This window comes from Molothrus aeneus, chromosome 3 (genome assembly GCF_037042795.1).
Source record: "Molothrus aeneus isolate 106 chromosome 3, BPBGC_Maene_1.0, whole genome shotgun sequence".
NCBI lineage: Eukaryota > Metazoa > Chordata > Aves > Passeriformes > Icteridae > Molothrus > Molothrus aeneus.
In genome coordinates this window covers 101,140,115-101,166,446 of record NC_089648.1, presented here as the reverse complement: position 1 = coordinate 101,166,446, position 26,332 = coordinate 101,140,115, and the positions used below count along the sequence as shown (strand labels likewise).

Here is a 26,332-nt window from a genome sequence, read left to right as displayed (position 1 = left end):
TAAAATTTGTCCAGTACCAGAAATCTGATCAAGGCTCTTTTTGCATCAGTTCCATAGAAGTAAGCAAAGGCATGTGTCCTGAAGCAAGGGAGGGCATGTATCCTGAGGTATCCTGTTTCAGACCAGCACAAAACCAGTGTGGTGCCACATGCTGACCCCCAGATCCCTGACAGCAGCAGCTGCAATTCTTCAAGGTGTATAATCTGTTTGCCTTCCACTCTTATTTAGTAATTTTGGCAATTCTGATGCCTGTTTCCCTTGAGAGCAAACCAGAACATGGTTGGAGGCCAGGTTATGACTTCACTTTCAGTCTTTCTCCCGGGAGCAAATCAGTGAAGAAAGGTGCCCTTTGGGTAATCTGGGTACAGGACTATAATGCAGTATGGGGATTTTTGTATTCTCTTCCTGAACAACCATTTAAGAGCTAACAACAGTATAATTTTCTGCTAGTATTTTCATATGCATATATATGTAGATATATATATATAGTGTATATATATCAGCAATCAGCACATATGTATATATATATATTTATATTTATATATATAGACACATGTTCATTTTACATTTGTTATTGATAAAATGCCAGATTACAGTCTCACTTAAAATAGATGTAGAGGAAAAACAACTTTGTTATCCAAAGGTTTCTGCTAAAAAAGGACAGAGCAAAGACATGTTAAAAAGAAATAACAGAGTAGGTTATAACCATTGGGATGTCAATATCCCTGTTTTTCTATGTTTTGCATCTGTTAGCAATGTCCCCTTCAGGCTCAATACTCAAAACACCCTTCCACTGCTGTAGAACACTGTTGCAGAAAAATGGTTTATGTCATGTAAAACTTATATTGGGCCCTAAGATACAGTTTACAGGGATGTAAAATTGATCTCATTGCTGCTGTAGGAAAAGCTGGTAGTTTCGAATGATTGTTGCATATCTTCATGGTATGAAAATAAAAGATGCCAAAATCCAAGTTGTCCTTTAGGAAGTGCAGTAAGGGTGCTATCAAAGTGCCAGGGTTGCTGTTTGACTTCAGCAAGTAAAAGAGGAAGCTCAGATTGACTTGAGCACATTATTGCTGTTGTAAGATAGGAAATAATAAATTAAAAAAAGGAAGTCTGATAGCCCATTCATTCTTTAGAATTTGTATGACAAGTCATGAAACTGGAGTTGCAAGCATGGATTTGGTAGAATTTGTTAATACTGAGTTTAGTCCTGGAGCATGTACTCTTGTTCATTTGTGAAATTTTCTGTATGAAGTGTGACTGCAGGATTGTAAACCCTTATTTCTAAGAATTTTCAGTATTTTGTTACACAAGATGCTGATTCTAGAGACACTATTTAAAAAGTATCAAATTAAAAGCCTCCATGACTGCTGCTGTTGATGGAATTGAGACATATTCAGTATTCAGGACTTTAGGAAATCACTGAAAAATTGATATGTATGTTCCTTTTGCTGACATATCTGTCCTCAGTAAAAAAGATGTTTACAGCAAATTCTGTGCTAGCAATTGGTACATTATGCCTAATTCCTCTTATATGTTAAAGTAAGTCCAGCTTCATGTATTTTAATTTTTCAGTTTCTATTGGGGTTTTTATTTTGTTGTTGTTGTTGTTGTTATTTGCTTGGCATTTTTGCTTGGTTGGTTTTGGGTTTTTTTGTTTGGGAGTTTGTTGCTTTGCTTTGTTTTTTTGGTGGTGATGTGGATAGGGATTAAAGGCATGAGCAGTATTATAATTTAAAATTTTCAAATGACTCTGGACTAAAAGTAGTGATTTCTAAAACAATTGCCACAGTTTTCTATACCTTAATATTTGCATATATTAATAATGTACCATATGATTGGCTTAGGAGTATGGATGGAACACATCAGTCTACCAGATGCAATATTCTCTCTGGAAGAGAATATATCCTTGGAATATCCTGCTCTTTTTGTCACCTCAGTTTTAACTTTTTCTATAACTTGATCTGAAAATGATGACCAGCTTGAAATCTATATAACTTGAAGGCTTTATCAGTAAAACCCAGCACAGTTATATTTCTCAGTGGCTGTGATGTTGAAACCTGGGGAAAATCAATTTTTTCTTTTGCTGAATGGTACATTTGAAGCATTTAAAAAAGGTGAATGAGCGTGCTGAGGACCTGTCATTCTCAAAGTACTTTCTTATGCTGCGTGTGTAGGTACATCTGCCTATTAGCCCTGAGAGGCTGTGTGTGTTTGATGCATTGGATGTTGTGTCAGCAGGAAGGAGAAAAAGAAGAGATGAGGTCTATCAGAAAGAAAGTTGATAGCAAATGGTGTTTTGAACAGTGCATATCCCCCCGTGTAATATATTATGGAAATAATGATTCTGTCAAGTGATGCTTCTTTGTTACCTGGGGTGATACAGTAGGGATTATGCATGCTCAAGTCATTCAGGACTGGGTAGATAGTTGTCTAGAAATGCTGTAAGAAGTGTCTTTGCCATGAAAGACTTCATTAGAGATGCAGTGGCAAGAAGTAGATTACTAGAAGAAAAACACCCTGAAGTAGTTTATTATTATTGTTATTATCATAATTGGGTTAGCTAGAGATGGGAACAAATATGTTATTTTAATCCTGTTGTTATGGAGTTATCTTTTTTTTTTTTTTTTGCAATTTAGTTCCCTAATTTATCTTGTATTTAAGGATGAATTGTATTCTTTAACTCATTTTCAGGCTTGCTCAAAATTGTTGTTGCAAAACCACAAAAAGTTGTTAATTAATTAGCATATATAGGCAATGAGAAGTTGGCTAAAGGTTTGAAAGGAGATGTCAGGAAGGCATAACAAATAAAACATGAATAATATAAATGAATAAAACTGTAAAACCATCTGTAAGAAAGCCACAGAGAGAAGCCAGAGGAAGTTATTATTGTAGAATAAACAACAAAATGCTTCTGACCTGTATACTCTCATTAAGTAGAGATCAAGAAATGCAGCCCAAAAGGCAGGATAAAGTTAGCCTACCCTCTCAATGGATTGGCTTATGTGGCTGCTCTAGTTTGAAAGATTTCTGTGAAATCAGTGAAAACAAACTGGTGCTCATTGCCAGAGGAGGATACTCTGGCTTCAGTCAGTTTGATGATTCCCTTCTTCCCCTGAAAAACATGGGGACTTAAATAAGGTTAAATAGCATGCTGCATTTTAGGAATCTCACGTGGTCTGGGAATTATATGCAACATAATTGTCTTCAGAGCTGCCAGCATATGCAAGGTTGGACTGTAGGTTTGGACTTTCTCTTTTTCCTCATGTGATTCTTCTAGCAATGAAAGGTAGCACAACTTTTTTAGTTTTGGGTGCAAAAACCCCCCCCAAAAAAAAAAATTACCAAAAACCCTACACACAAACCCCAAACCAAACCAATTTGAATGCTGTCTTGCAATGTTGATAAATCAGTGGGGTTTTATTTTGAATGGAAATTCTTTAGGAATGGATTATGCCTGGTTTTTATGTACTTTGTACAGGTGTTAAGCAGGAATGTCACACAGTGTATTTCATTTCCTCAATTAAAATCTTTCCCCTCTCTCAGTTCCTCCTCCTTCAAATTCCTGTTCCTTTCCCACATACACAGAGTTAACTAATATCAAGTTTATTTTGCTTCACTGCTTTAAGAAAAATGAATGCTGTGGCAAATGGAATAAAAAAATTTGATAAGCAAAAACAAAAAAAAAGCAGGAAACGTGGAAAACAAATTCCAGTGACCTAGGTAATATAAAATTGTTCAATGATAAGTACCAACATTAACAATTTTAGACATCTAAAAATGTAAGATTAGCAATTTGAGAAACATTTATCTGGATGAGATAGAAAGTTATACATGAAACATGTATAACCTCTCTGAAATTCATTCAGGATGCAGAGGTACTTATTTAGGCAAAGAAGACAACTAGTTAATCATGTCAAAGAAAACTAGACAGTAAATTAGTTTCCTGCAATCCGGAGTCCTAGCTATGAAAAAGAATATATTTCACTAATTAAAGAGTGAAAATACTCTCAGCTTTTAGAAAGAGAATGCAAGGAGAGTGAGACAGTTCCTGGCTTCATGTAGCAGCCCAGGTTGTTGGTCTGATACAATTTTATGATTTTATGATTTAGGCAGCCTAGAGTCAGAGATCTTCAACTTTGATTATATTGATTATGTACAGCATAATAGTTCATAATGAAGATTATCATGCGTGGCTTCAAAACCTAATTTTCATGTATTCTTGGAGCCTCCAATGAAATTTAGCCTACATGAACATACATGTTGTAATTTTAAAAAAATCCTAGAAACTTCAAAATTGCAGTAAGAAGTTAACAATCCAATTTAATTATTCAGAGGATTATTTTCTTGATTGTGCTGCAGGTATTTTGATTTTATCATTAGGTTTTTATACTTAATGATACAGTACTGTTCATTCTAGATGTTTTATGTTATTTAAAAAAACTAGAGAAAGTGAAGATCACCTTGTTGCTTGGGATAAGAATTACATTTTTTCTGAAGACTACATAATTTTACATAATGAAAGCTTTATACACAGTTCTGAAATAGGGTGGTGTTTTTTTACCTAAAATATTTAAAATTATCAGTCTTTTAAAGAAGAATTTCAATAAAGAATCAGTATGAGATTCTGAGTTAGAAAATTGTATAATTTTTTCTCTAATATCTTTATTATTAGCTCTAGCATGTTATTTCTAATAAATTTATCTCAGGCACCTTTCCTGTGTTTGAGTCTGCCCCAATACCAAGTCCTTACCCATGTAAATGGCATTTAGCTTTTAACTGTAGGGGGCTGAGGGTCAAGTCCTCCTGTTTTTTATCTTTTGCATGAGCAAAATTGATTTCCATTAAACTGAATGAGAACAAGATCAAGTTCTGCATGGTTCCAATACCTTAGTTGTTTTTCAAAGTGCTATAGTTTTATAGGACTTCTGTTCTAAATTCAGTGTGTATGTTTGAGGAAGACTGTGATGCTTGGCCTCCTTTGATGCTGCACATCAGAAAAGTATTTGCTGTCTTTCTCATTAAAAATAAGTTGAGAAAGCGAGTTATTTTTTCAGTCTCTCACAGTTTATTAGATTCTCTCTTAAACATTTTTATATGAGAGTGAATGTCTCTATAATTCTTTTATATTGGGTTTGAGGTTTTTTAATTTCAAAAGGTCCTTGTTTGTGGGCGATATTTATTAGGAAACTCAGTGTGTGTACATGTGTGTGCACAAAGTGTACATTTATTTATATCTCTGTAGAGTGAGGCAGAGGAAGACAGAGTTGCCTTTGTTCCATAAGATCTACTTCTTAAATTGTCTGGCACTTTCAAGAATGCTAAGACCAAATATGGAAACTCAGCTCTAAAGAGAAAATGTCCTGGAAAGGTTGGAACTAATGAAAAAGAGTAGGCTTAGTCTCTCAACAAAGTCATTTCCATCACCATCATGTCGTAATCAGATAATGTGAGAGATTATTTCTAAGCAGAACTGGAATTAGTCATATCAAATCAGCCTAAAATGTGATTTTGTTTCTAAAAGATTATTTCTCTTTTTATGTGCATTTCAGAAACATATGCAATAAATATTTAGACTCTTAATTTGCTACACTTCAGTCTAAAAATTTGATTTGCTCTCGTCATTAGAATTAATTTGCTTAATTGTTTTTCCTATCCCATCAATCTCAGTTTTGTACCAACTCAAACGATGACACCTTTTGCTGTTTGCACTTTAGTTCGATTTCTGTTCTAAGTTCATGAACAGTAATAGGCATCTGCTAGAATATTCATTAGCTTTGAATTGTGAGCTATGAAAAGGTGCTTTCTTTTACCTTAATGAAAGTTGCTCAGCATGGGGTGGATCAGTAATGACATTTGATTTTAGCCATCCAGTGAATTTGCTTTTTATTTATTGACACATCTTGTCCAAACAGCTCCCTCGCAAGTTAGTGGTGTAATGAAAGAAAGAGTGCTGCAGAGGAGCGTGGAGCTTTCCTGGCAGGAACCAGAACATCCCAATGGAGTCATTACTGAATATGAAATCAAGTATTATGAGAAAGTAAGTGCTAAGATTATCTGTAATGTGCAAAAATGTGGTGTTTGCTTTATGTTGGCTTGCTGCATTGTGGAACAGTGTTAAAATCATCAGCTATCAACTACCTCGTCTCTCCAAAGTCAGTGATTTTGCTTGTTTTTAATAACTAGCTAAATCCTGCCATTATTATTGCTATCATATGTCTCATATATTATATTGTGGCATACTAAAAATGAAATATACACTTGAAATCTGCCTTTTTTTTTTTTTAATTGTTAAGTTGTACTTGGATATTTTTTACCGTTAAATTCCTGTTTTTACATCTATTCTACATTGTGTTTGAAGCTTGTTTCATTTCCTTCTGTACCAATGTAATTCTAGTCTTGAAATGATGTATCAAATACAACTCCTGACTGAATTCTGTATTTCCTTATGAGCTGGGCAGCTTCTACTTGATGTCTGAAAATTTTTAAAAACACTTCCTAGACTTTTAAGAAATAAATATTCTTTATTTTTCCTTCTAAAAAGGACCGGGACTGTGAAATTTATCTTTCAGTTGTTCTCTCAACACAGTAATGAATGGAAGGCTGCTTTTCAGTCGTAGATGAAGTGATCTCTGTTTCTGGTAGAGTGAAATTGCAATCTTACTGATGTCAGTCGGAGTTTTGCCATTCATTTCATCATGTCTAGGGCTTCATTCATGATAACTTTGAAGTACTGCAGAATAAAAAAATTCTGACAACCGTAAACTGGATGAAAGCAGAGTGAAGGCAGGTTGTGCAGCTCTATGTTTGTCATGGGACCCAGACTAAGTTTGGCTCCTCCAGATTCCCTGGGAAATTGTCTGCATAACATAACATACTCCTAATTTTTATAAAACATTCTGGGGAAAAAAAGAAATTGAATTACATTGGAAAAAAAATTAATAAAGGGGCTCCTTTGTGGTCACTCATGAAGACATTTCTGCAGGCAAGATAACAGTACCCCTATATCAAAAAGAGCATGTCAGCTTGCTGGGTCACAGAGTTAGGTAAATTCAGCCCAGATTGGATGTAATATCAAGTGTCATATTTCATTTTCAGTGCTGAATTACAGAAATATACTTATCAAAAGATCTTTATATGATTTGGGAAAGGTATAAAATTTTTATTTGTTGAGGCTAACTTCCAGGTTAAGTTCTTCACTCTAATGATTCTTATAATAAAATCTGACAGATAGGTACAGATAGCTAAATAATTCTTTGGAAGAAATTTTACTAATTTTAGCAGATGATTTTTGTCCCTCAAGCATGTGTGTGTACATACACATGCAAATAAAGTCCAAGTATTTTTAAAATGTTACATATTTAACAAAAGCAAAACTGTCCTCTCAACCAAAAAAAAAATAAATTGAGAACCAAAAAGCTTGCATTTCTTTAATGTGCAGAGCAGTTTCTAATCTGTTCAAGTAAAATAAATAATTGAAATGGGTAATGTAAAATGAAATAAAAATTACCAACATACCCAGCTTTTTATATAATGATAGCTTTTGGAATCTGGCTTTTATTATTTTCCCTGTATACTCATTTTAAATAACCAGCAGAATTTCATTGCCAATTTTCTCTGTGTTTGCAAAAATAAAAATTGATGTTAAAATTTTTTTTGTTTTGTTTTGTTTTGTTTTTTTGGAGTTTTTCTTGGTTTTTTTTTTAGTGGAAGAACATCATCCAGTATTATACTTAGTACAGTGAAATTAATAAAAGAGAATAAAAAGCTCATTCTAACAGTCACAGATAAACTGGAATATATAACTTTGACTGAAGCAATTTTTGCACAAATACTGAAATGGTTGTTTTCCTTCCAAATAAATGCATTTCAGCTTTAAAATTAATTCACAGTCTTCTTGCTCAGAACAAGAGAGGTCATTTAAGTTTTGTTCCACCAGTTTAGAAGAGAAGAAAAATAAAAGGATTTGAACTTTCAGCTCATTTTAAAGCCAAATTAAATCAAACAATTTTTGTCATTCTGAAATACTCTGATAAGTGTTTTTTTCACCTCTCACTTCTGGCTAGGGCTGGAATGGAAACGGCCTGAAATCTCCAAAGTAAGCCCGTCCTGTGAGATTTCTAGTGCAGGTTATTTTTATTTTTTGTTATTTATTTATTTTTGAATACAAGGACTGTTGGCAATTCAAATAAGCCTCATTTATGCATCAAAACCCAAACTGGAATTCCACTGTGGCTTACAGTCCTGAACCTGACTGTTTATGGTTTCCTTACCCTTGTGTGTCATCTCTAAAGCATTCCTGTTCTTTCTCACATACCAACATACATTCTACCACAGTCCTCACTTACAGATTATTTAAACTCTCTAGGAAAAGATATGGAAAATTGTTGCTAGCCAAGACTGTGGGCTTGCTCAAGTAACAGACTGGGCAAGAACCAGAAGAAGGCCTTACTGAATCTGAGAAAAGAAGTAATGTATGTTCTGTATAACCCCGTATTTCAGCAAAAGCCTTTGTTGCTTTACTGACTGTGGCAGGGAAGGCTCTCCATCCCTTTTAGCTGGTGAAATATTATTGAAATGAGTTACAGATTTATTCCTTCCCTCTGTATCCATCTCATTAGCACTGCTGCGTTCAGCTCATGCTTCTCTGGTCATGTGGTGCATTCAGATGGTTGGTTAATTCATCTCTTCTGCCCTTCAAATCAGGGTTGCATCTGCCACCAAAAATCAACAGGGCTCCACATATCTATGCTGAAACATAATCTGTGTCAGTAAATGTGATGAATAAGTATAGCTTTTTGAATACTCTAATGATCTGTGATACAGCTTTTGTACTATTTGAAAGTGAGTTATTACTCATAGGGTTTGTAATCTTACAGCTTCAAATTTGTGGAGAGTCATACTGAGGTTCTTTCCCTGGGTTCCTCTTTATGCCTTAGAGCCTAAAACTGAGAAAAGACTAAAAACCAGAGATAAAAATCCGAATGAAAACTGAGTTAAGGACCTCAGAAATTATGCAAAATCCAGCCAATTATACATTGGCAATATTGTATTTTTAGAGGTGACAGAAGGGTACGATGTCAAAGTAATGATGTCAGAGTTTTTCCATTCATTTCACAATGTCTATGACTTCATTCATTATAACTTTGAAGTACTCTAGAAATAAAAAAATTCTGTCAGCTGTAAACTGAATTAATGCAGAATGAAGGCAGGCTGTGCAGCCCTATGTTTGTCATGTTCTGACAAAGAAAGAAAAATTTCCCTGTCCTTGAACTGTTTAGACCTCACAAATTCCCCTGGAAATCTGTGGTTGAGTTTTTTCTCATCAAAATTTCACAAAATTTAATCAGAGCCAAAAAAGCAATCTTTTTTTTTTGGATGTTTTCTGTTTTCTGAGTAACAACATGAGCATCCCATTTGAATTTTATGTTACACTTAGAGCTCATCATTGCATTGACAATGTTTTGTAGTACTTCACAGAGTATGCTTTATTTTTGTCGTTGGGAAAGAGAGCATTCAACAATTGAAATAAACTACCCAGGCTGGCTGTCAGTTGCTGTTGTCAGTTGCAATCATGATAAAATCTGATCTGTAAATGTCATTTAATCTTTTGTCCTATTGTTTCCAGGATCAAAGGGAGAGGACCTATTCAACAGTGAAAACCAAGTCCACTTCAGCTTCTATTAATAACCTAAAGCCAGGAACAGTGTATGTTTTCCAGATCCGTGCTTTTACTGCTGCTGGTTATGGAAATTACAGCCCCAGACTGGATGTTGCCACATTGGAAGAAGCCACAGGTAAGGCATTAGGTTTACAGGAAAATAACCCTTTCTGCAGAGATAGTAAGTAAAGCAAGAAAGGAAAGTGTCATAAGCAATATAATTACAATTAGAAAGAATTTGGTTCTACATGAAGGTGAATTTTTGTCATTGTCTTTTGAAGGATGAGCTTCCATAATTTATTTTACCATAGAAATGAAAACTAGCCTTATAATTGGCTGGAGGAGATTTGTTACATATTAGATTCTTCTCCTTTGCTCTCCTTCTAATACACAAAGACTTTTCTTTTTTTTTTTTAATTCAAATACACTCTTATTTTTCCCCACAAAAGAAGTGAGTAGTGGTGAGCTGAATAACTCAACTAGATTCTTCTGTAACTGGGGAGAGAAGGAAGGAGGAGATTTCAAGCCACAAAGACTTCTCCAGGCTATTTTTTTCCCATTTGACTTTCTGAAAAAAAACCCAACTTGGTAGTTTAGTTTATGTGTGTGTCTTCAGCTGTAATTCCATCTTTAGTGTATTTTGAATTCATTGGCAGTTTAGTTTAGTAAAGAAATAGGAATCTCAAAGATACTAAGTTATTTTCAGGCTCATACAAAAAGTTGTCAGCTGTGTAACCAAAAAACTTCTTCCATCAGTGAGACCTGGTAGCCTTGAGCCACTTCACAGGAGCTGTATCCCTGGCAGCTCCAGCACCCTGTTACAGACCCAAATTTGGTTACCCTCGTTTAGAGCATTTGCTTCACATTGACCTTGACGTCAGGTCAGCCACACTGGGAGCTGGAAATACAGGGATACATAGGCTGTGAATTCAAAGGGTATGGATGCCATACCCTCTTTGCACCCCATGCAGCAGTCTATCTAAGAGTGTGTTCAGACACACATTATTGTGTCCTGTTAATTGCAGACAGGTGTTGCCTGAACAACTTGTGGTTATTCTTAATATACAGTGGTTAATATACAGTGATTCCACCTTAGTTCCACACAGAATATAAAAACTATAAATAATGAATAATACCACATATCTAATAGACATAATTGAAACAGTAATTATCATAATAGCAGCAGTAAGCTGTTATTGCTAATATTATTAGCTCTGTGTCTAATAGCATACTTCCCATCTGTAGAAAGAGTCAGTAGCAGAATCCCCATTTTGTGGAAAGGGAACCTGAGGTACAGCCAGAAGTAATTTCTTATTTTGAATAGTTTTCTGGAAAACAAATTAGAAGTCTGTCATAATAAGTTTCTGCTAATGAGATAATTTATTGTCCATAATGGTTTAAAATTGTTACATCAAAATATTTCCCCAACATTTTTTTAATTATCTGAGTATTTTTTACATACTGAATGTAAGCAGACTGGTAGCTGCTAAGATTAGCAAAGATGATTTCAAAGATAAACAGTTTTGACTGGAATTTGGTCAACATATGGGAGATTAGAAAATCCTATAATAAATGCATCACTGACCACTCTCCTGTACTCCTTTTCTGACACAGATGATGAAAAAATGCATATAAACCACAGAGATTCTTGGCCAGGATGCACAGCAGGTTTCTTTTGTCACAGGCCAGCTATATGCTTTGAGATGCCATGAAAAATGTCCTGTGTTTTCATTTAAGAAGATTCTAAAAGTAGCATATTTTCCATTATCTTGAGACAACATTATGAAATATAATTCCCAGCAAGGAAAAGCATACAATATTTCCCATATAGGGTTTTCAGAAATAATTAAAATATTGGTCAAATATAGCAAATTCCATTAAGCTTTTCTAAAATTGTTTTACATTAAAGTATTAGTTTCTTATATTTTATTTATAATTTTATCAGAACTTACAGACTCATTAAATTTGTCTATTGCTAGCATTTGAAAGGAAGACCTTTATTGGATTGTTTTTGGGAAATATACCTCAAGGGACATACCATGCAGGTGAACACTAAACCATGTAATGCTTCTCATTATTACGTGGATTTCTGAATTCAGCTTTTAAAAATGTCAAAGTATTTTAAGAAAAAATACACACGTGTATACATTTGTGTAAGAATATATATAATGACCACCACATTCAGTCATGTTGCCTACGTGGATTTATCCTGGCACTTCCTCTGGTTGGCACTGTTTGGTTGGTGTTGTTAATTAAGTAGATTTCTGAATAGTGTGCTGTTTTCTGAATCGTGATAGAAACCATATAGCCACTTTTCAATATTTGAGGAACTATTATATCCATTATATTAATACAATCTGATATGTGAAATATACATATATTATACCTGTATTGGATCATATCATACATGTTGGGTATTGCATAGATATTTATGGAAAAATTTCAAAATTATAAAGTAATATGCTTCATAAAGGCAGACCATTTCTGTTCTACACTGTGTTTGCCACAGATCAATCAATGGCTTCTAGTTGTATTTTCTTGTTGGCTGGTTATTAGAAACAGAAGTCCCTCTGGAAAAACACACAAATGTATAAAATATCACTGAAGTGCCAATTCTATCTCCTGGTTCACTGACATATTTAGAAGTCAAGTTAAGTGGCTTGTAGCCAGTGGACCTAAAGGCAATCCTCTGCTTTTTGTAAATGAAGCTGATCTTTCCACTTACAGAATCACAGAATCAATTAGGTTGGAAAAGACCTCTGAGGTCATCGAGTCCAATCTTTGACTTCTTTAAGGCTCTTACTGTTAAAGTAGAAGCACTTGACAAAACCTGGCATGAAGACGTTGCTTTTTCCTTTTTCCATGAATTAGAGTAAATCAAACAAGATTGAAGCATTATGCATACGTAAAATTGATCTCCAAAGTCTGAAATACAAATACTACAAATTTTTATAGAAGGCATAAAGCACATACTTAAGAAATACTTAAGAAAGTAGTATTTGGCATACATGGATCCAGTTATCATTGAAGTTTTCATGGTAAACTTGGCCAAGAATTCTTTTCCAGAAATTGTGCATTTGAAATTGCTTGCATGAGAAAAGGTTGTTGGAGCATCAGCGCAGCATTTCAGCTGATAGCCTTTTTTAAATCCTCCAGGGTGTTTAGAGATGCATTCCAATCCCAAAGCATGTATTTAAAAGCTGGTTTAAATTTAACTCCTTTAAATTAAGCATTGTGCATTGGATAGCTCAGGTCAGGTGTCAGCTGTAGCTGAATGCCCAAGTACCAACTCCCTGTGTCAGCCTCTCAGCCTGAGCACAGCTTAAGCAGAGGTAAGAACTTTCCTGTCCTGGTGCTGATTCCCTGTCATCGCTATTGTGGCATCACCTGTGACAGGTAGCCGTGCATGCACCCTCTGAAAAGACCTTCTGCATCCCAAAATCATTCTTCTAAGAACATTCTAGCATCTTTGTTTCTGCCAAGCCACAGGGATCATTCTAGAAGCTGTGCTCTGATTCACCCTTACACCAACAGACTGAGTTCATCACACAGGAGAAGCAGCAGAGTACCTGAACATAGGCAGATGTCTTACACTGCTGTCACTGAATGTATACCAGACCATGCCCACAATCAGCCCCCTCCCTCTTTTTTTTAAAGATATAAAAATAAATCATACATTGCATCCCACCTGTCTTACCAGTTGGCTGGTGTACCATATCCCCAACATTTTCCAGAGCCCAAAAAACATTGTCTGCTTGCTTCCAGAATGTGCCAGTACCCAAAATCTGTGAGGCACTTACATAGAGCAACCCACTCACATATGTCAGCCTCTATGCACTTATCTTGGCTACTGGACTAGGTGACAGGCAGGGCTGGGGACTTTTCCAAACTTTTTTGGATGAAGCTTCACACCCTGGCCAGGATGCTGCTTCTTCTTCACTTCCAAGTGAGGTTTGCAGTGAAGTTCAAAGAGAGATGGGAATAGTTTAGGGAAATGCTGTATTTTACAGAAATTTACATTCCTTGGGATTGTCTGTTTTGATGACCTAGATAAGTTGCAGAACTGAGTTGTATGACTTATGCCCCTATGCTCTTGCACAAGACAGTCACCACTGATTTCTTAAAAGCTGCATGAGTGGAATATAGGCAAGTATACAGTAGCATCCTACTGATCTGTGTATCTAGAAGTTCTAGTTACTTAAAGATAAGCATTCTTTTTTAGTTGAAGAGGAATAGTGTGATTTTCCTCATGTACATTAGAGAGAATATAGAAAAATTACAAGTTTCTTCAGGAAATAAAATTAGAGGGGTGTGTATGATGTGTGTGTAATTTCCCTCCAGTGCAGAGTATTCTAAATCTGTGTAGTGCAACAAGGGGTTTGTTATTTTGGGGGGAAACAGTTGGTACAGGTCAGTGTCAGTGAAAAAATAAATTATGTTGATTGGCTTACTTCTCCCAAGAAAATTCTGGGTTATTTGTTTCTATGGGAACCTCTGAAGTCTCTAACAAGAGCCCAATTCTGTGGAGTTCGTAAAACCTGGTATAGACATTCCAGTTCAGTTACAGTACCAGCAGTAAACCATTTTAGCATACTATTAATTTAGTTAATCAGATATCAGTTTGGTTTCCTTTTTTCCTTCTCTTTCATCTGTTGGCTGCATTTCAGTCATGGGACAGTTTACACGGCCCCAGGCCTGCTGGAGACAGATGGGATTCACCTGTCTTAAAAGGGGAAAAGGATTCTAACCTGTGAGTTTGCAGGGCTGATTGACAGGACTTTAAACTAGGTTTGAAAGGGGAAGGGGGTAAGACCAGGCTTGCTGGCCTGGGTGTCTAAGGGTGGCATGCCAGTGTTGGGGGTGAAATCAACCCAACTGAAGTGCATCTCCACCAATGCGCACTGTATGGGTAACAAACTGTGAGGGAATGGAAGGAAATCTTATAGGCACAGAAACAGCCTCTCCCTGTGTGCTGTAAGGTGAGCCAGTGGGGAAGAAAACTGGCATGGCTGAATAGTGAGCTTTCACTGGAACTCAGGGAAAAAAAAGTTTATGACCTTTGGAAGAAAGGGGCAGGCAACTCAGGAAGAATATAAGGATGTTCTTAGGTCATGTAGAGAGAAAACTGGGAAGGTGAGAGTTCAGCTAGAACTCAGTCTGGCCACTGTTGTGAAATAGAATAAGTGTTTTTATAAATAAACTAACCACAAAAAGAGGTTTCTTGATGTGGAGGAGCGTAGCCAAGGATGAGGAAAAGGCTGAGGTCACAGAGGACTGCAGATTGGCCATTGTGACACCCATCTATGAGAAGGGCTGGAAGGAGGGTCTGGAGAACTACAGGCTAAGGTAAGCCTGACCTTGGTGCCAGGGAAGGTCATGGATCAAATAATTTTGAGTGGGATCCCATGGCACATACAGGACAACAAATGGATCAGGTACAGCCAGCTTGGGCTTCGGAAAGGCAGGTCTTGCTAGATCAACCTGATCTCTCCAAGTTACCTACTTAGGGAATGTAGTCCACCCGGACTTTAGTAAAGCCTTCAATACTGACTCCCACAGCATTCTTCTGGAGAGACTGGCAGCCCATGGCTTAGACAGGTGCACTCTTTGCTGATTAAAAAGTGGCTGGATGGCCAGGCCCAGAGGGTGGTAGTGAATGGTGCTACATCCAGCAGGTGGGTGGTCACTAGTGGGGTTCCCCTAAACTCAGTAATGAGGCTAGTCCTGTTTAATATAACAATTGATGATTTGGACTCCCTCAGTAAGCTCTCAGGCGACACTAAATCAGACCAGAGTGTTGATCTGCTGGAGGATAGGAAAGTTCTGTAGAGGGATCTGGACAGTCTGAATGGATGGGCCAAAGAATACTGTATGAGGTTTGTAAGGCAAAGTGTTGAGTCCTGCACTTGGGTCATAACAACCTCATGCAACACTACAGGTCAGAGGAAGAGTAGCTGGAAAGTGGCCCAGTGAAAAAGGATCTGGAGATGCTGATCAACAGCTGGCTGAACATGAACCAGTGTGTGCCGAGGTGGCAAAGAAGGCCAAGGGCATCCTGGCTTGTTTCAGGAATATTGTGACCAGCGGGATTAGGATAGTGATCATCGCTCTGTATTTGGCACTGGTGAGGCCACACCGTGAGTCCTGCAGTCCTGCATCCTTCTGGCCCCCTCACTTTGGAAAATACATTGAGTTGCTGGAGCATGTCCAGAGAAGGGAACAGAATTTTCAGCGGCACAAGTCTGATGAGGAGAAACTGAGGGAGCTGGGGTTGTTTAGCCTGGAGAAATGGAGGCTCAGGGAGGAGCCACTCTCTAAAAGTACCTGAATGGAGCTTGTTGTAAGGTGAGAGTCGGTTTATTCTCAAGGACAAGACAGAGCCTCAAGATGCACCGGGAGATATCAGGAAGAATTTTGTCTCTAAACAGATGTTTAGTCATTGGAATGGGCCACTCAGGGAGGTGTTCCAAGTGCCACTGTAAGCAGCATTTACTGCTGTGGATTAGTTGATATGGTGGTATTCGGTCAAAGGTTGGACTTGATGATCTTTGAGGTCATTTACAACCTAAATGATTCTATGATTCTGTGATTCCTGCTGACTCTCACTTTCACAGTCCCTCATGTCTCATCCTCTATTCATCTTCTGGTTCAGATCCTTACTGTTACAAACCAGTGCATCTCCAGAGCTCAGGAGAGCTGTGCTTACTTAATGTATCTGAGTACATGGCCACCCTTATTAGATGTCAGGCAAGCAATATTTTTAACAAGCTTCAAGGTTTCTCAGGCTAAGTATTACATCCTCAGTTTACATTAATGTGACATGTATACATTTACATATATTAATAGAATTGGCATATCTGAATAAAAAGAGCAATAATGTGGGGATATTTTAGCATGTAAATTCTCTGAAGCATGGATAATTCTATTTTGTATTAATGTGGAAGCACCTTTTTGTTGCTAACAGAAACAAATGGTAAGTAATAATAGCCATTTACAATGATTAATAGCAGTAAGAGATTGAAATGTGCTACCTAGGAAATCTGTGTTAATAGTGTTTCAGCACAAACATTTTTCTTAAAGACAGTATTTCCTAGGAAGCCTTCAAAGTCATATCAATGAGTTTTAGAGGGGAGGCTAGGAGCAGAGTTAGGGGATTACTCTCCTACTGTCCCTCCTTCAGGGATACCCAGGACTCCCCTTTTAGGAGGGAGTCAAAACAGATGCAGCAAAGCAGTAGTAGGGAGTGGAAGTGACTGATGTGGTGGTGCTGGCTTTCAGGTAATGGCTGTACCACTTTGGCCAAGATAATTCCAGCTTGGCTTCTTTCTATTCAATGTAGACAATCATTAACTCATACAGCATTTAGTTGAATTTCCAATAGAGGCCCTTCTTTAGACTAACTTCATCAATGTAAATGTTTCAGACAAAGGCAGTCTACAACAGTAGACAGTCTACAATTCATGATGATTGACTTAAATTTTTGAAGTCCCTCAGTAGGGATTAATTTTTTACTAATCTCAACTCTGTGCTCTGTTTGCAGCCACAGCTGTTTCCAGTGAACAGAATCCTGTTATTATCATAGCTGTGGTTGCTGTGGCAGGAACAATCATCCTGGTCTTCATGGTGTTTGGATTCATCATCGGACGAAGGTATTGCATCTTTGATGGACATAAGCACATCTGACACTGCTCTTGTGAACTCTTGAGACATAGTCAAACCTGTGATAGTAATTTGCAAAACTGAAACCGAAAAATTCTTAGTAAGGACAGTTTTCATTTAAATCCTGTCATCAATTATATGGTTTGTCCTCTTACTTTGACAAGATACTTGTATCAAGATGTTCTTTTTGTCCTGCGTAAATGTGCTGTAAAAGGAACCCCTAGCAGGTTCTTTACCTCTACTCCTCAAAGTCTCTCTTTCTGTTCAGTTTTCTCACATGGAGAAGTCTGACACTTTATCTGATCAGCCTTTAAATGACTTTACATTAAAAAAAAAAGAGACACAGCAGTAAGTTTAAGAATAACCTCATGTAAAACAGTGTTCTACTTTCAAGTTCTTTAATCCTCTGTTTTATCTGCAGAAGCCTTTCACTAGAACTAGAATTTTTTTCTCCAAGACCTGTCCCGACTGGTATTTGATACAAAAGCCTTTTGATTGCAACTGTTCATGATTTATTTAAAACTCTGCTGTCAATAGAATTATAGGTGAAAGTTTCAAAGGGCCTACAGCAGTTAGGTGCTCAGTGCCTGAAAATCCCAGCCTGCAGAACTGATTTTGTCAGGACTTTAGATGTGATAAGTAAATCATTATTTACTAGTAAAACTGGTGTTTTCTTTTCAGGCATTGTGGCTATAGCAAAGCGGATCAAGAAGGGGATGAAGAACTTTACTTTCATTGTAAGTGTTTTGCTTTTTTTCCCGCCTTTCAAAAATTCCAAATTGCAACACTGTAAAAATGTGAGCTACAAAAAACGCAGATTAAAGTCAACATTGCTCACACAGATGGTTTTATTTCTATAAATGTCTATGATATTGTGTTGGTTTCATTCTGCATATTTTGTTTTCTTTTGGTTGCTTTGAATACATGTTTCACGTTGTCCTAATGATCCCTCTGAGGTGCAGTATTCAAGAGACCTTTGCCTAAGTGACTTTTTGATCTTTACCTCAGGCAAACTTCAGATGAAGAAAGTGTGAGTCACTGCATCACCCTAAAATGAAGCTGTTCTGCTCAAAAGCTGTGTTCTGCTACTGCGAATACAGTAGCACCATCAATATTTACAAAACATAATGTCCTTAAAAATAGAATATTTAATATGAAAAGAAAGGTCAGCCACTTCATTACTGTTGTGTGATGTACAATCACTTGCTTAGCTAAGAATAGTACCTAAAGCCTCTCTTGTTAAAATCACATCTACCATTTCAACTTAAACTAGAACCCTGGGAAAACTCAATAAAACAGATTCTTCTTGGATTCATGACAATTGAAAATGTAAGGGGAGAGGAATGTTTTAATCTGTTTTAGAATTAGTCATTAACTCAGGAAGCGTGTTAAACTAAGTTGCAAAATTATTTTGAGCAACCATAATTGAAAAAAATCACAGAATTAAACTGAACATAAGTTCTGATGCAGAACAATGCCAGTCTTTCCAGTCTTCTCCCATACCTGGTGACTCTCATATTAGTACATGTTATTTAGTCATGCTATGCTGTATTTAGCCTTTGTTGTCTACCAATAATTGCAGTTGTATCTTAAATCCATCAGATTATTATTTTTTTATGAAAGCTATAGGGATTGTTTTAAGTATGTCAAAATCATGAGCTATTATCTAAAAATAATGCCACATGCAAAATGAAGTACCCACTAGTCATAAATTCTAAGCATTTTCTCAATGCATTCCTCTTTAAATGAATAGTTCTAGCCAAAGCTCCACTCAAAATCAGATCAAGGTTCTGTTTTACCTTTCTTCCCTGAAAAAAAAAGCTGGAAATTGATCACAGTTCCTAAGTTTGGGTGTGTGGCTACCTAAATTGTTTAAATACAGTGAGTGTCTAAGTAGTGACATCATTGCAGCTTTAGTCAATCAATTCATAAACTGCACCAGAAAGGTGGAAAATATTATTAAGAATTATGTATTATGCATTTTGCAGTGCAGCTGATTTTAAAGAATTTGTCAAAAATCTCATTTTACTTAAATGCTGCTCTTCTGGGAGTGATGGATTTGAAATTTGCCTCTCATAGTGCATTATAAGCTTTTCACATCTCCAGAAGAGCTACTACTTTTACTTTTAAAATCCCCATTATATCCTTGAAGGAAAAGATCCGCTGTGTATTCTTGTTTTTCAGTTTATAAACAAGAGGGATACACTAACTAAATAATTTATCTCCATTGTTGGTGACATTTTTTCTTTTTTATTTCAGTAAAAGTGTAAATTAATTTGAAAACTGCTACTTAGTAATTGATAGTTGATCCAGAAATGGTGAAATTTTATAAGTGTTCCTTTCATTTTACATTCAAGAAATCTTGTTATCTAGCAAATTGGCCTGATTATTGAGCATACATAGTGTTTCTTAAATCATGGCACCACATAAAAGTCACTTCTTGCCAAACTAGCTTTCCTTCATCTGTTGATTGTAGGTGTAGCATTTAATTTCATTTGATAGCCATGTACAGAGTGAGATGGAACCCAATGCTGTGGTCACCAGCTTGGTCACAGAGCTGTGAACACCAGTTTGGTGGCCTTTTGTTCTGTAATAGCTAGACAACATTCTTCTGCACTGAGGTACCAGACTGGATTTTCAGAAATGTAACTTACAACAAGCAGTTACTTAGAACAACAACTTGCAAACATTTTTTAAAGCATATTTTAAAGCAGTGCATTTAATAGACCATCATATATTTCATTTCAGTTCCCTTCATCTCTATTTGACCTCAAGTGCTACACTTGAAAATACAAGTACAATGGAGGAGTTTAGTCAAGCAATTCAGATTTATATTTGGTTTCCTCCTCCCTTTTTCATCTAACAATGTCTGCACATGCAGGCCAGCATTATTTCACGTTGCTATGCCAGGATAGCCTTGGCCTGTCAAAATGTTTTATGACAGCTTGAACAAAGACCCGTCAAAGGCCCACTTGAGATTCACAAGGTTACTTCCAGTCCAGGCCCTTTATCACAAACACAAGAGGATGTCTCCTTCTCCATCTCCTTGCCTTAAAGCACTACTACCAGAGGTCAACCTACTGCTTAATTCTCATTTTGTCCAGTCTCTTTTGGTTTTAAGAAATAAATATTTATAATTTAAAAAAAATATCAGCATTCAAATTTCCAATACGGCTAAAAGAACATCCATTTAAATAGATTATGTGACAGATAACAACATCTGGGCAACATTTCAAATAATTTCCCTGGATGTAAATTCATTATATTACTGAAACAATTTCTCTAGGTTTGTTTTTATTTTTCTTATGGTTTGTGGATTTAGGTCATTAATACCATCTAAAACATAAATACACATGATTACTAAGCTGTTTTTCAATATAGTTTCAAATTTAATATATTTTATGTTAAATTCAAAGAAAACAAAGCCACTGAAAATTATTTATGTTTTGTATTGACTTTTGATCCTGTTCTTGTTTATATCAATTAACAGAAGAACATTTTTGCATTTTCATATTGAGTTTTAATTCACTGATTTAATTAAAGCTCAAGAGTATAATTCTTCTGAACAAATTTATATCATAAAAATTGACTGATTAATAGATTTCCCTGAGCTTGTGCTTTGACCAGAATAGTGAAAGATAATTTACCTGAACCATCATCAAACTAAGGGAAAAAACTGCATGCTGGCCAGAGCACGATGCTGCCTGGGCTGTACTAAGCGTGGAGAAAAAATGAGCAAAAAACAAGTTGTTGCATATTATTCACTTAGGTGCTTGAGAAGGGGGATAATTGTGCCACAGAGGCCACTTTGCCTTCCTGTGCCTTTACAAGTTGGCTGCAGGTGTTTCTCATGTTCATATTATAGTGCAAGAAATACACCTAAGGTTGTAATTTCTGAGTGCTGTGAATAGTTTGACTATTGCCACAGTCTACAAACAATATTATATTCAGTAGATTAAGCAAATTCAAGGGGGTGGAGGAGCCTTTCAAATCCCACTAGAGGAGAGAAATAACATAAAGAAATGCTGTTTACACATCCTGGGTGAAGAGGATAAGATGTCCTTACACGGAAAAGAAACTTTCACCTCCTCTGCTGGCGTTATACCCTTTCCCTGCTTTACTCCCACTCAACCCTTGCATTTTATTCCATTAAGCACTATTTAATATTTATTATTTCTTTCAGTTCAAGAAGAGATGCAGATGCTAATGTTAGTCATTTTTTAGAGGTGGGATTGTTTATACTTGTGTCACCATGCTTGCAGATGATGCCTAAAGCTAAGGTTGCCTCTCAGAGTGGCTCTGGCTCAGGCGGCATGGAAACAGGTTCACTCTTCCAAGGAGCACTCTGCATAATGAAATTCCTGGGCTGACTGCACAATAAGTGCTTTTGCTTCATCACAGTCATGCTTTCTTACATCATTACAGTTAAATTTCCAGGCACCAAAACCTACATTGACCCTGAAACCTACGAGGACCCAAATAGAGCTGTCCATCAATTCGCCAAGGAGCTAGATGCCTCTTGTATTAAAATTGAGCGTGTGATTGGCGCAGGTAAGGCTGCCGTGGCTTCCTGATTCAACTGTTCCATTTAGCTGGGATCGAAACTCATTCATCATAATGACAGGCAAATAATTATACCTCAGGTATAGAAGAACTTTTTGAATTTGCCAGAGTGGTTAAGAGCAATGAAGCCGCACTCGCTTCTAAAATGTAAAGCAAACAGGGGAAAAGCCCAACTACAACTAAAAAAACCCAAATAAATGAGTAAATTAAAAGTCTTGCTTAACATTGAAAGCTTATGGGTTTTTAATTGAGTATCTGCTGTTAAAATTGGAACTGGGGGGAGTGGGACGGTTGTGCTGCCTATTATTTACTGCTGGAGTAAAGGCGTTCGGCATTTGTGCAAATTCTACTTGCTTGCCTTTTGCAAGGGGGCTTTTTGACCTCTGCAGCTTCGTTCATGTGAGTAAGGAAAACTGGCTGCAGCACACAATCTTAAATAGAGAGTGGGAAGGTCTTGTTTCTTTATAACAAAATCTTCCCTAAGGCTGTTTTTCCTTCTACCATTTTTCTTTTTGATATTTTATGAATACAAAAAGTTATTGTTTAACTTCTTATGACTGATTGTAATTGCACCAGCACTACATTGCTTTTTTTTCTCTTGAACTGTCTACCACCTACTTAAGCCATGGTGTTCATGCTCTAAAAAGGCAGTTTCATTTGTTTGCATTAATAAGATACGTGACATTTTTATTGCACTACTCCATGTAGTGAAATTAAGTTTCCATGAGTAAGAAAAATATCAAATACTTTGGATTCCTGGAGGAAATGTTCTTTAGCTTTCCTGTTGTTTTATGTAAGTATTAGTAGAATTCTTTTAAAATCACCTGTAGTTTAGTACTGTAAATTACATGTTGCAGTATTATTTAAAAACAGAAGAAGAAAAATCTTTAGAATAAGTTGTTTTACCTGTCAAAAAATCTTTACACTTAGAATTCACAACGCCTTTTAAAAGTTACCTCAGTCATGTGAATCATGTCTTAATCAAGGAGTTGTACCATTGAAATTAACCAGACTGCTGAGCAAATTATTCCTTCTATGAGTAAGAGCATAAGAATCCAGCCCTTGCTAACTAGTAATTTTTGTGATGTCAGAATGGCAGCATCTCTTCTAATAGATACACAATATGCAAGATTAGCATGGAAAATTTGCTGAGTTTATCTTTTGCTTTGAGTTAAAAAGCTACCAGCATAGCAACAGTTCAGAGCACAAAGATATATTCAGTTGGATTTTGCTAATGCCTTCTGAGAAAAATGCTGAGATGCAGAGCATACTGTTTAAAATGCATTTTCACTGTTATGACAAATTCCAGAGTGTTAATTTTCTTGACTGCAGATGAATTTATTTTTGATTTTAATGAGTATAATTGATAGCAAAAACAACTAATGTGTGTCAGTAGTCAATCTGAAGAAAATTAATTAGGAGTGCAGTGGTGAAAGCATATTGTGCATCATGTTTAGCTATGGCTTTAACCTGTTGATGTAAATAGCAAACAGGAGTGAAATGAAATGCAGTCCAGGAACAACAGAAGCAAGCAGACCCAAAGCAGCAGTTGAAACTCATACATCAAAGAAGAATATGGAATTCTGCTAGTGACAGCACCAGAAAAGCCACTTAGCAATCTCAATATGCATCAGCAATGCTGACCACATCAACTATTGAGTAGTGCCACGTCTCTCAGACACAAACAGGGTGCAAGTATGCTTGTACTCAATTTGCATGAGGGATATGTGCTTTCCTCGCCAACATTTTCATTACCATCCTGCTGTGGCCACCTGTCAGATACAGAATATGGTGTCCACTATGTTAAGTTGTTCATACCACACATCCTTTGTTTTAGCCTCTGCTTTGTTGACATGCTGAGCTGGTGGCTGTGCGGCTGTGCAATATTCCCTCTCTTGTTGTCATATTTTCCAGTTTATTTTTGGGCATCATTTCAGCTGAATGTACTATTTTCTTGGGAATAAAAGTAGTTAATTGGCTAGCATCCTGGCCTCAAATGCATAACATACAAGTGAAATTTCTCGTTTGCCCAAGTGTGTGTGATCTGCCTTTGGAAATCAATCAAAATCAGATCACAGAGAGCTGGAAAGGAGTTAAGCCTTAGTGTCTCCTGTGCCAAGTATCCTAATTACCTGGCTCTGAAATACCACAGACACACAGACACACTCCTATACTCACGTCTTGTTTTCGGCATGGAATGAAAAAATTTTGGAAAGTACTGCTAGAGAAAATTGTTACCCTTTAGGAAGTTCTTGCGGCTAGGAGCTGTGAGTGGGGTGAGTGGTGAATTCATTAATAGTCATCCACGTTGCTAATGAAGTGCAGGAGGGAGGTTAAGGCACCAAGCTTGGGGCATGAGCAGCTAGTTTTGTGTATGTAACAGCTGTACCTTGTGGCATTCTTAGATCAGTGCCCAAGGATGGTTGAGGATAATATGCAGGCAGGAACACTTGTGTGGTCAATTAGCATAGGTACAGCACAAGGTGTATGGAATTAATTTGAGCTAGCCTTGATTCAGCTAGCATAGAATGTGGGGGACAGGAATTTGATTCTATGTGCAGTCATCTCCTATCAGGGTCGTGAAAAGAGCCATACTGAGTGGAGGTTTGCTTAAACAAGTCAGTTAAAAATGGTCAAAGGCATGATCAAAATTCTACCCTTGTGGATGAACTGTGAAGCCAAGACCCAGGTACTGCTTTTTTATTTCCCAAAGCTCAATTTGGGGCTCATAGGAGAACAGAAGTGTTCAAATACTGATGATGTCATAAACAAGATTTTTTGCAGCCCTTCCATTAAAACACCCCAACTTCTATCTCTTCAGGCATTCAGCCCAACTTCGAGCATACTTCTGTCCACTGACAGCCAGACACCTTGCCAGTCTGCATGTCCACTTAAGTCCTGATCCCACAAGGTTTCTCACAAAAGGATTCTCTAATCAAACTCTCTGTGTAGGTCTTGTCTAGTTCAGTCATTTGTTTCAGCACTCATCCTAAAACATGTCTTAGATGTAGGTGTGTCTGCATACTTGGGTACATGTAACAGCTTAATGTTAAGGCACCCCACAGGTATGGAGGAGAGAAATTTCTGACTTGATTTGATTTAGGGGAGGGACTTGGAACCATATCTCTCAAACTCCAGATGTGTTTGTGAAGTACCAGATTATTAAATATCTTTGTGGTTAATCTTTTATTCAGTAACATCTGTTACTACCTTCTTCTTCTTCTATGTATACAAGGAGATTTTTCTTCCTGTCTGCAGAATTGGAGATCTCACTTCTGCTCTCTGCTGACACAGCTGTGAGGCAAGGGACAATTCTTAAATCTTTGATAATCTCGTTAATAGTGAGGTAGATATATTGCCATTCAGCTCCACATCTCACATGTTTTCATCCTCTTTTCTGTCCGATGGAATCCAATTACTTCTCTTGAGATTTGGTTGTCGGGGCTCTTTTTGTGTTCTTGCTGGCTGTTTGGTCTTTTTTATCAAAGGCTTCTTCAAGTTCCAATTGTCTGTTAGTTTAGAACCTTTTACAAACTTGCAGTATTTACTTGTGTTTGTTTAATGTAACGAATTTAAGTCACACCTTTCATTTCATAATCTGTAAAGTAAATTATCCTGCTTGAAGGTAATAATATAGTGCTTCATTTAACACCATAAGGATGCTAAATTAAAAGCAGGTCTGCAAGACCTGCCTTCTGAAAGAAAAAAGCCCATTGAAACCAAAGATAGCAAGGAAACCATGTAGATCAGAATAACATTTTTACTTACGAATGGTATTACTATTTCAATAATAGGGTTTTCTTATGAAAGCCACTTCATTCTTTATTTTCTGTTTTTGGAAAAATGCAAGAAAATGTTAACAAGTCTCTTAAAATTTTCAAATAATACTCCTGTCAGTTGGCTTAACTGAAGTGTTTATTCCATAAGGGTCAGTAATTCATTTAAGGTGCATGCCGAAGTAATCCATTTCAAATATGAACACATTAAATTTAAACACACGCTTAGGTGGCTCTTTGAATCAAGGCCTAAAAAAAATACTGGTATTCAGAGTAATTCAGCATTGATCTGCTTCATTTTAGGAGAGTTTGGTGAAGTGTGCAGTGGGCGTCTAAAGCTTCCTGGCAAGAGAGACGTTGCAGTAGCCATAAAAACTCTGAAAGTTGGCTACACTGAAAAGCAGAGGAGAGATTTTCTGTGTGAAGCAAGCATCATGGGACAGTTTGACCATCCCAACGTGGTTCACCTAGAAGGAGTTGTTACCAGAGGTAAGCAGCAGCTTGGTCTGTCAGTCAAATAACAACACAATGGCAGACATTTACTCTGCCTTATTCATGGTCAAAGATTCAAATTATAAACAGACCGCACACTCCTAATGGATTTTCTCCTGATGCGTAACTAACTAAAACAATACTTACCTTATGCTGTAACCTGAGGAAAAAAATTTAG

At 36.8% G+C, this 26,332-nt stretch overlaps 1 protein-coding gene across 4 annotated transcripts in view; it reads left to right on the top strand.

Moving 5' to 3' along the window:
* EPHA7 (EPH receptor A7) overlaps positions 1–26,332 on the top strand; it is a 163,035-nt gene that overhangs the window by 113,407 nt on the left and 23,296 nt on the right. For 3 of the 4 annotated variants that reach the window (XM_066547497.1, XM_066547498.1, XM_066547492.1), the window contains exons 6-11: positions 5,919–6,043; positions 9,632–9,800; positions 17,205–17,313; positions 18,005–18,060; positions 21,749–21,874; positions 25,966–26,151. In XM_066547497.1, coding sequence (XP_066403594.1) covers positions 5,919–6,043; positions 9,632–9,800; positions 17,205–17,313; positions 18,005–18,060; positions 21,749–21,874; positions 25,966–26,151 — 771 coding nt within the window. The remainder of the gene's footprint in view (positions 1–5,918; positions 6,044–9,631; positions 9,801–17,204; positions 17,314–18,004; positions 18,061–21,748; positions 21,875–25,965; positions 26,152–26,332) is intronic. The other variant, XM_066547493.1, reaches the window with a different exon arrangement.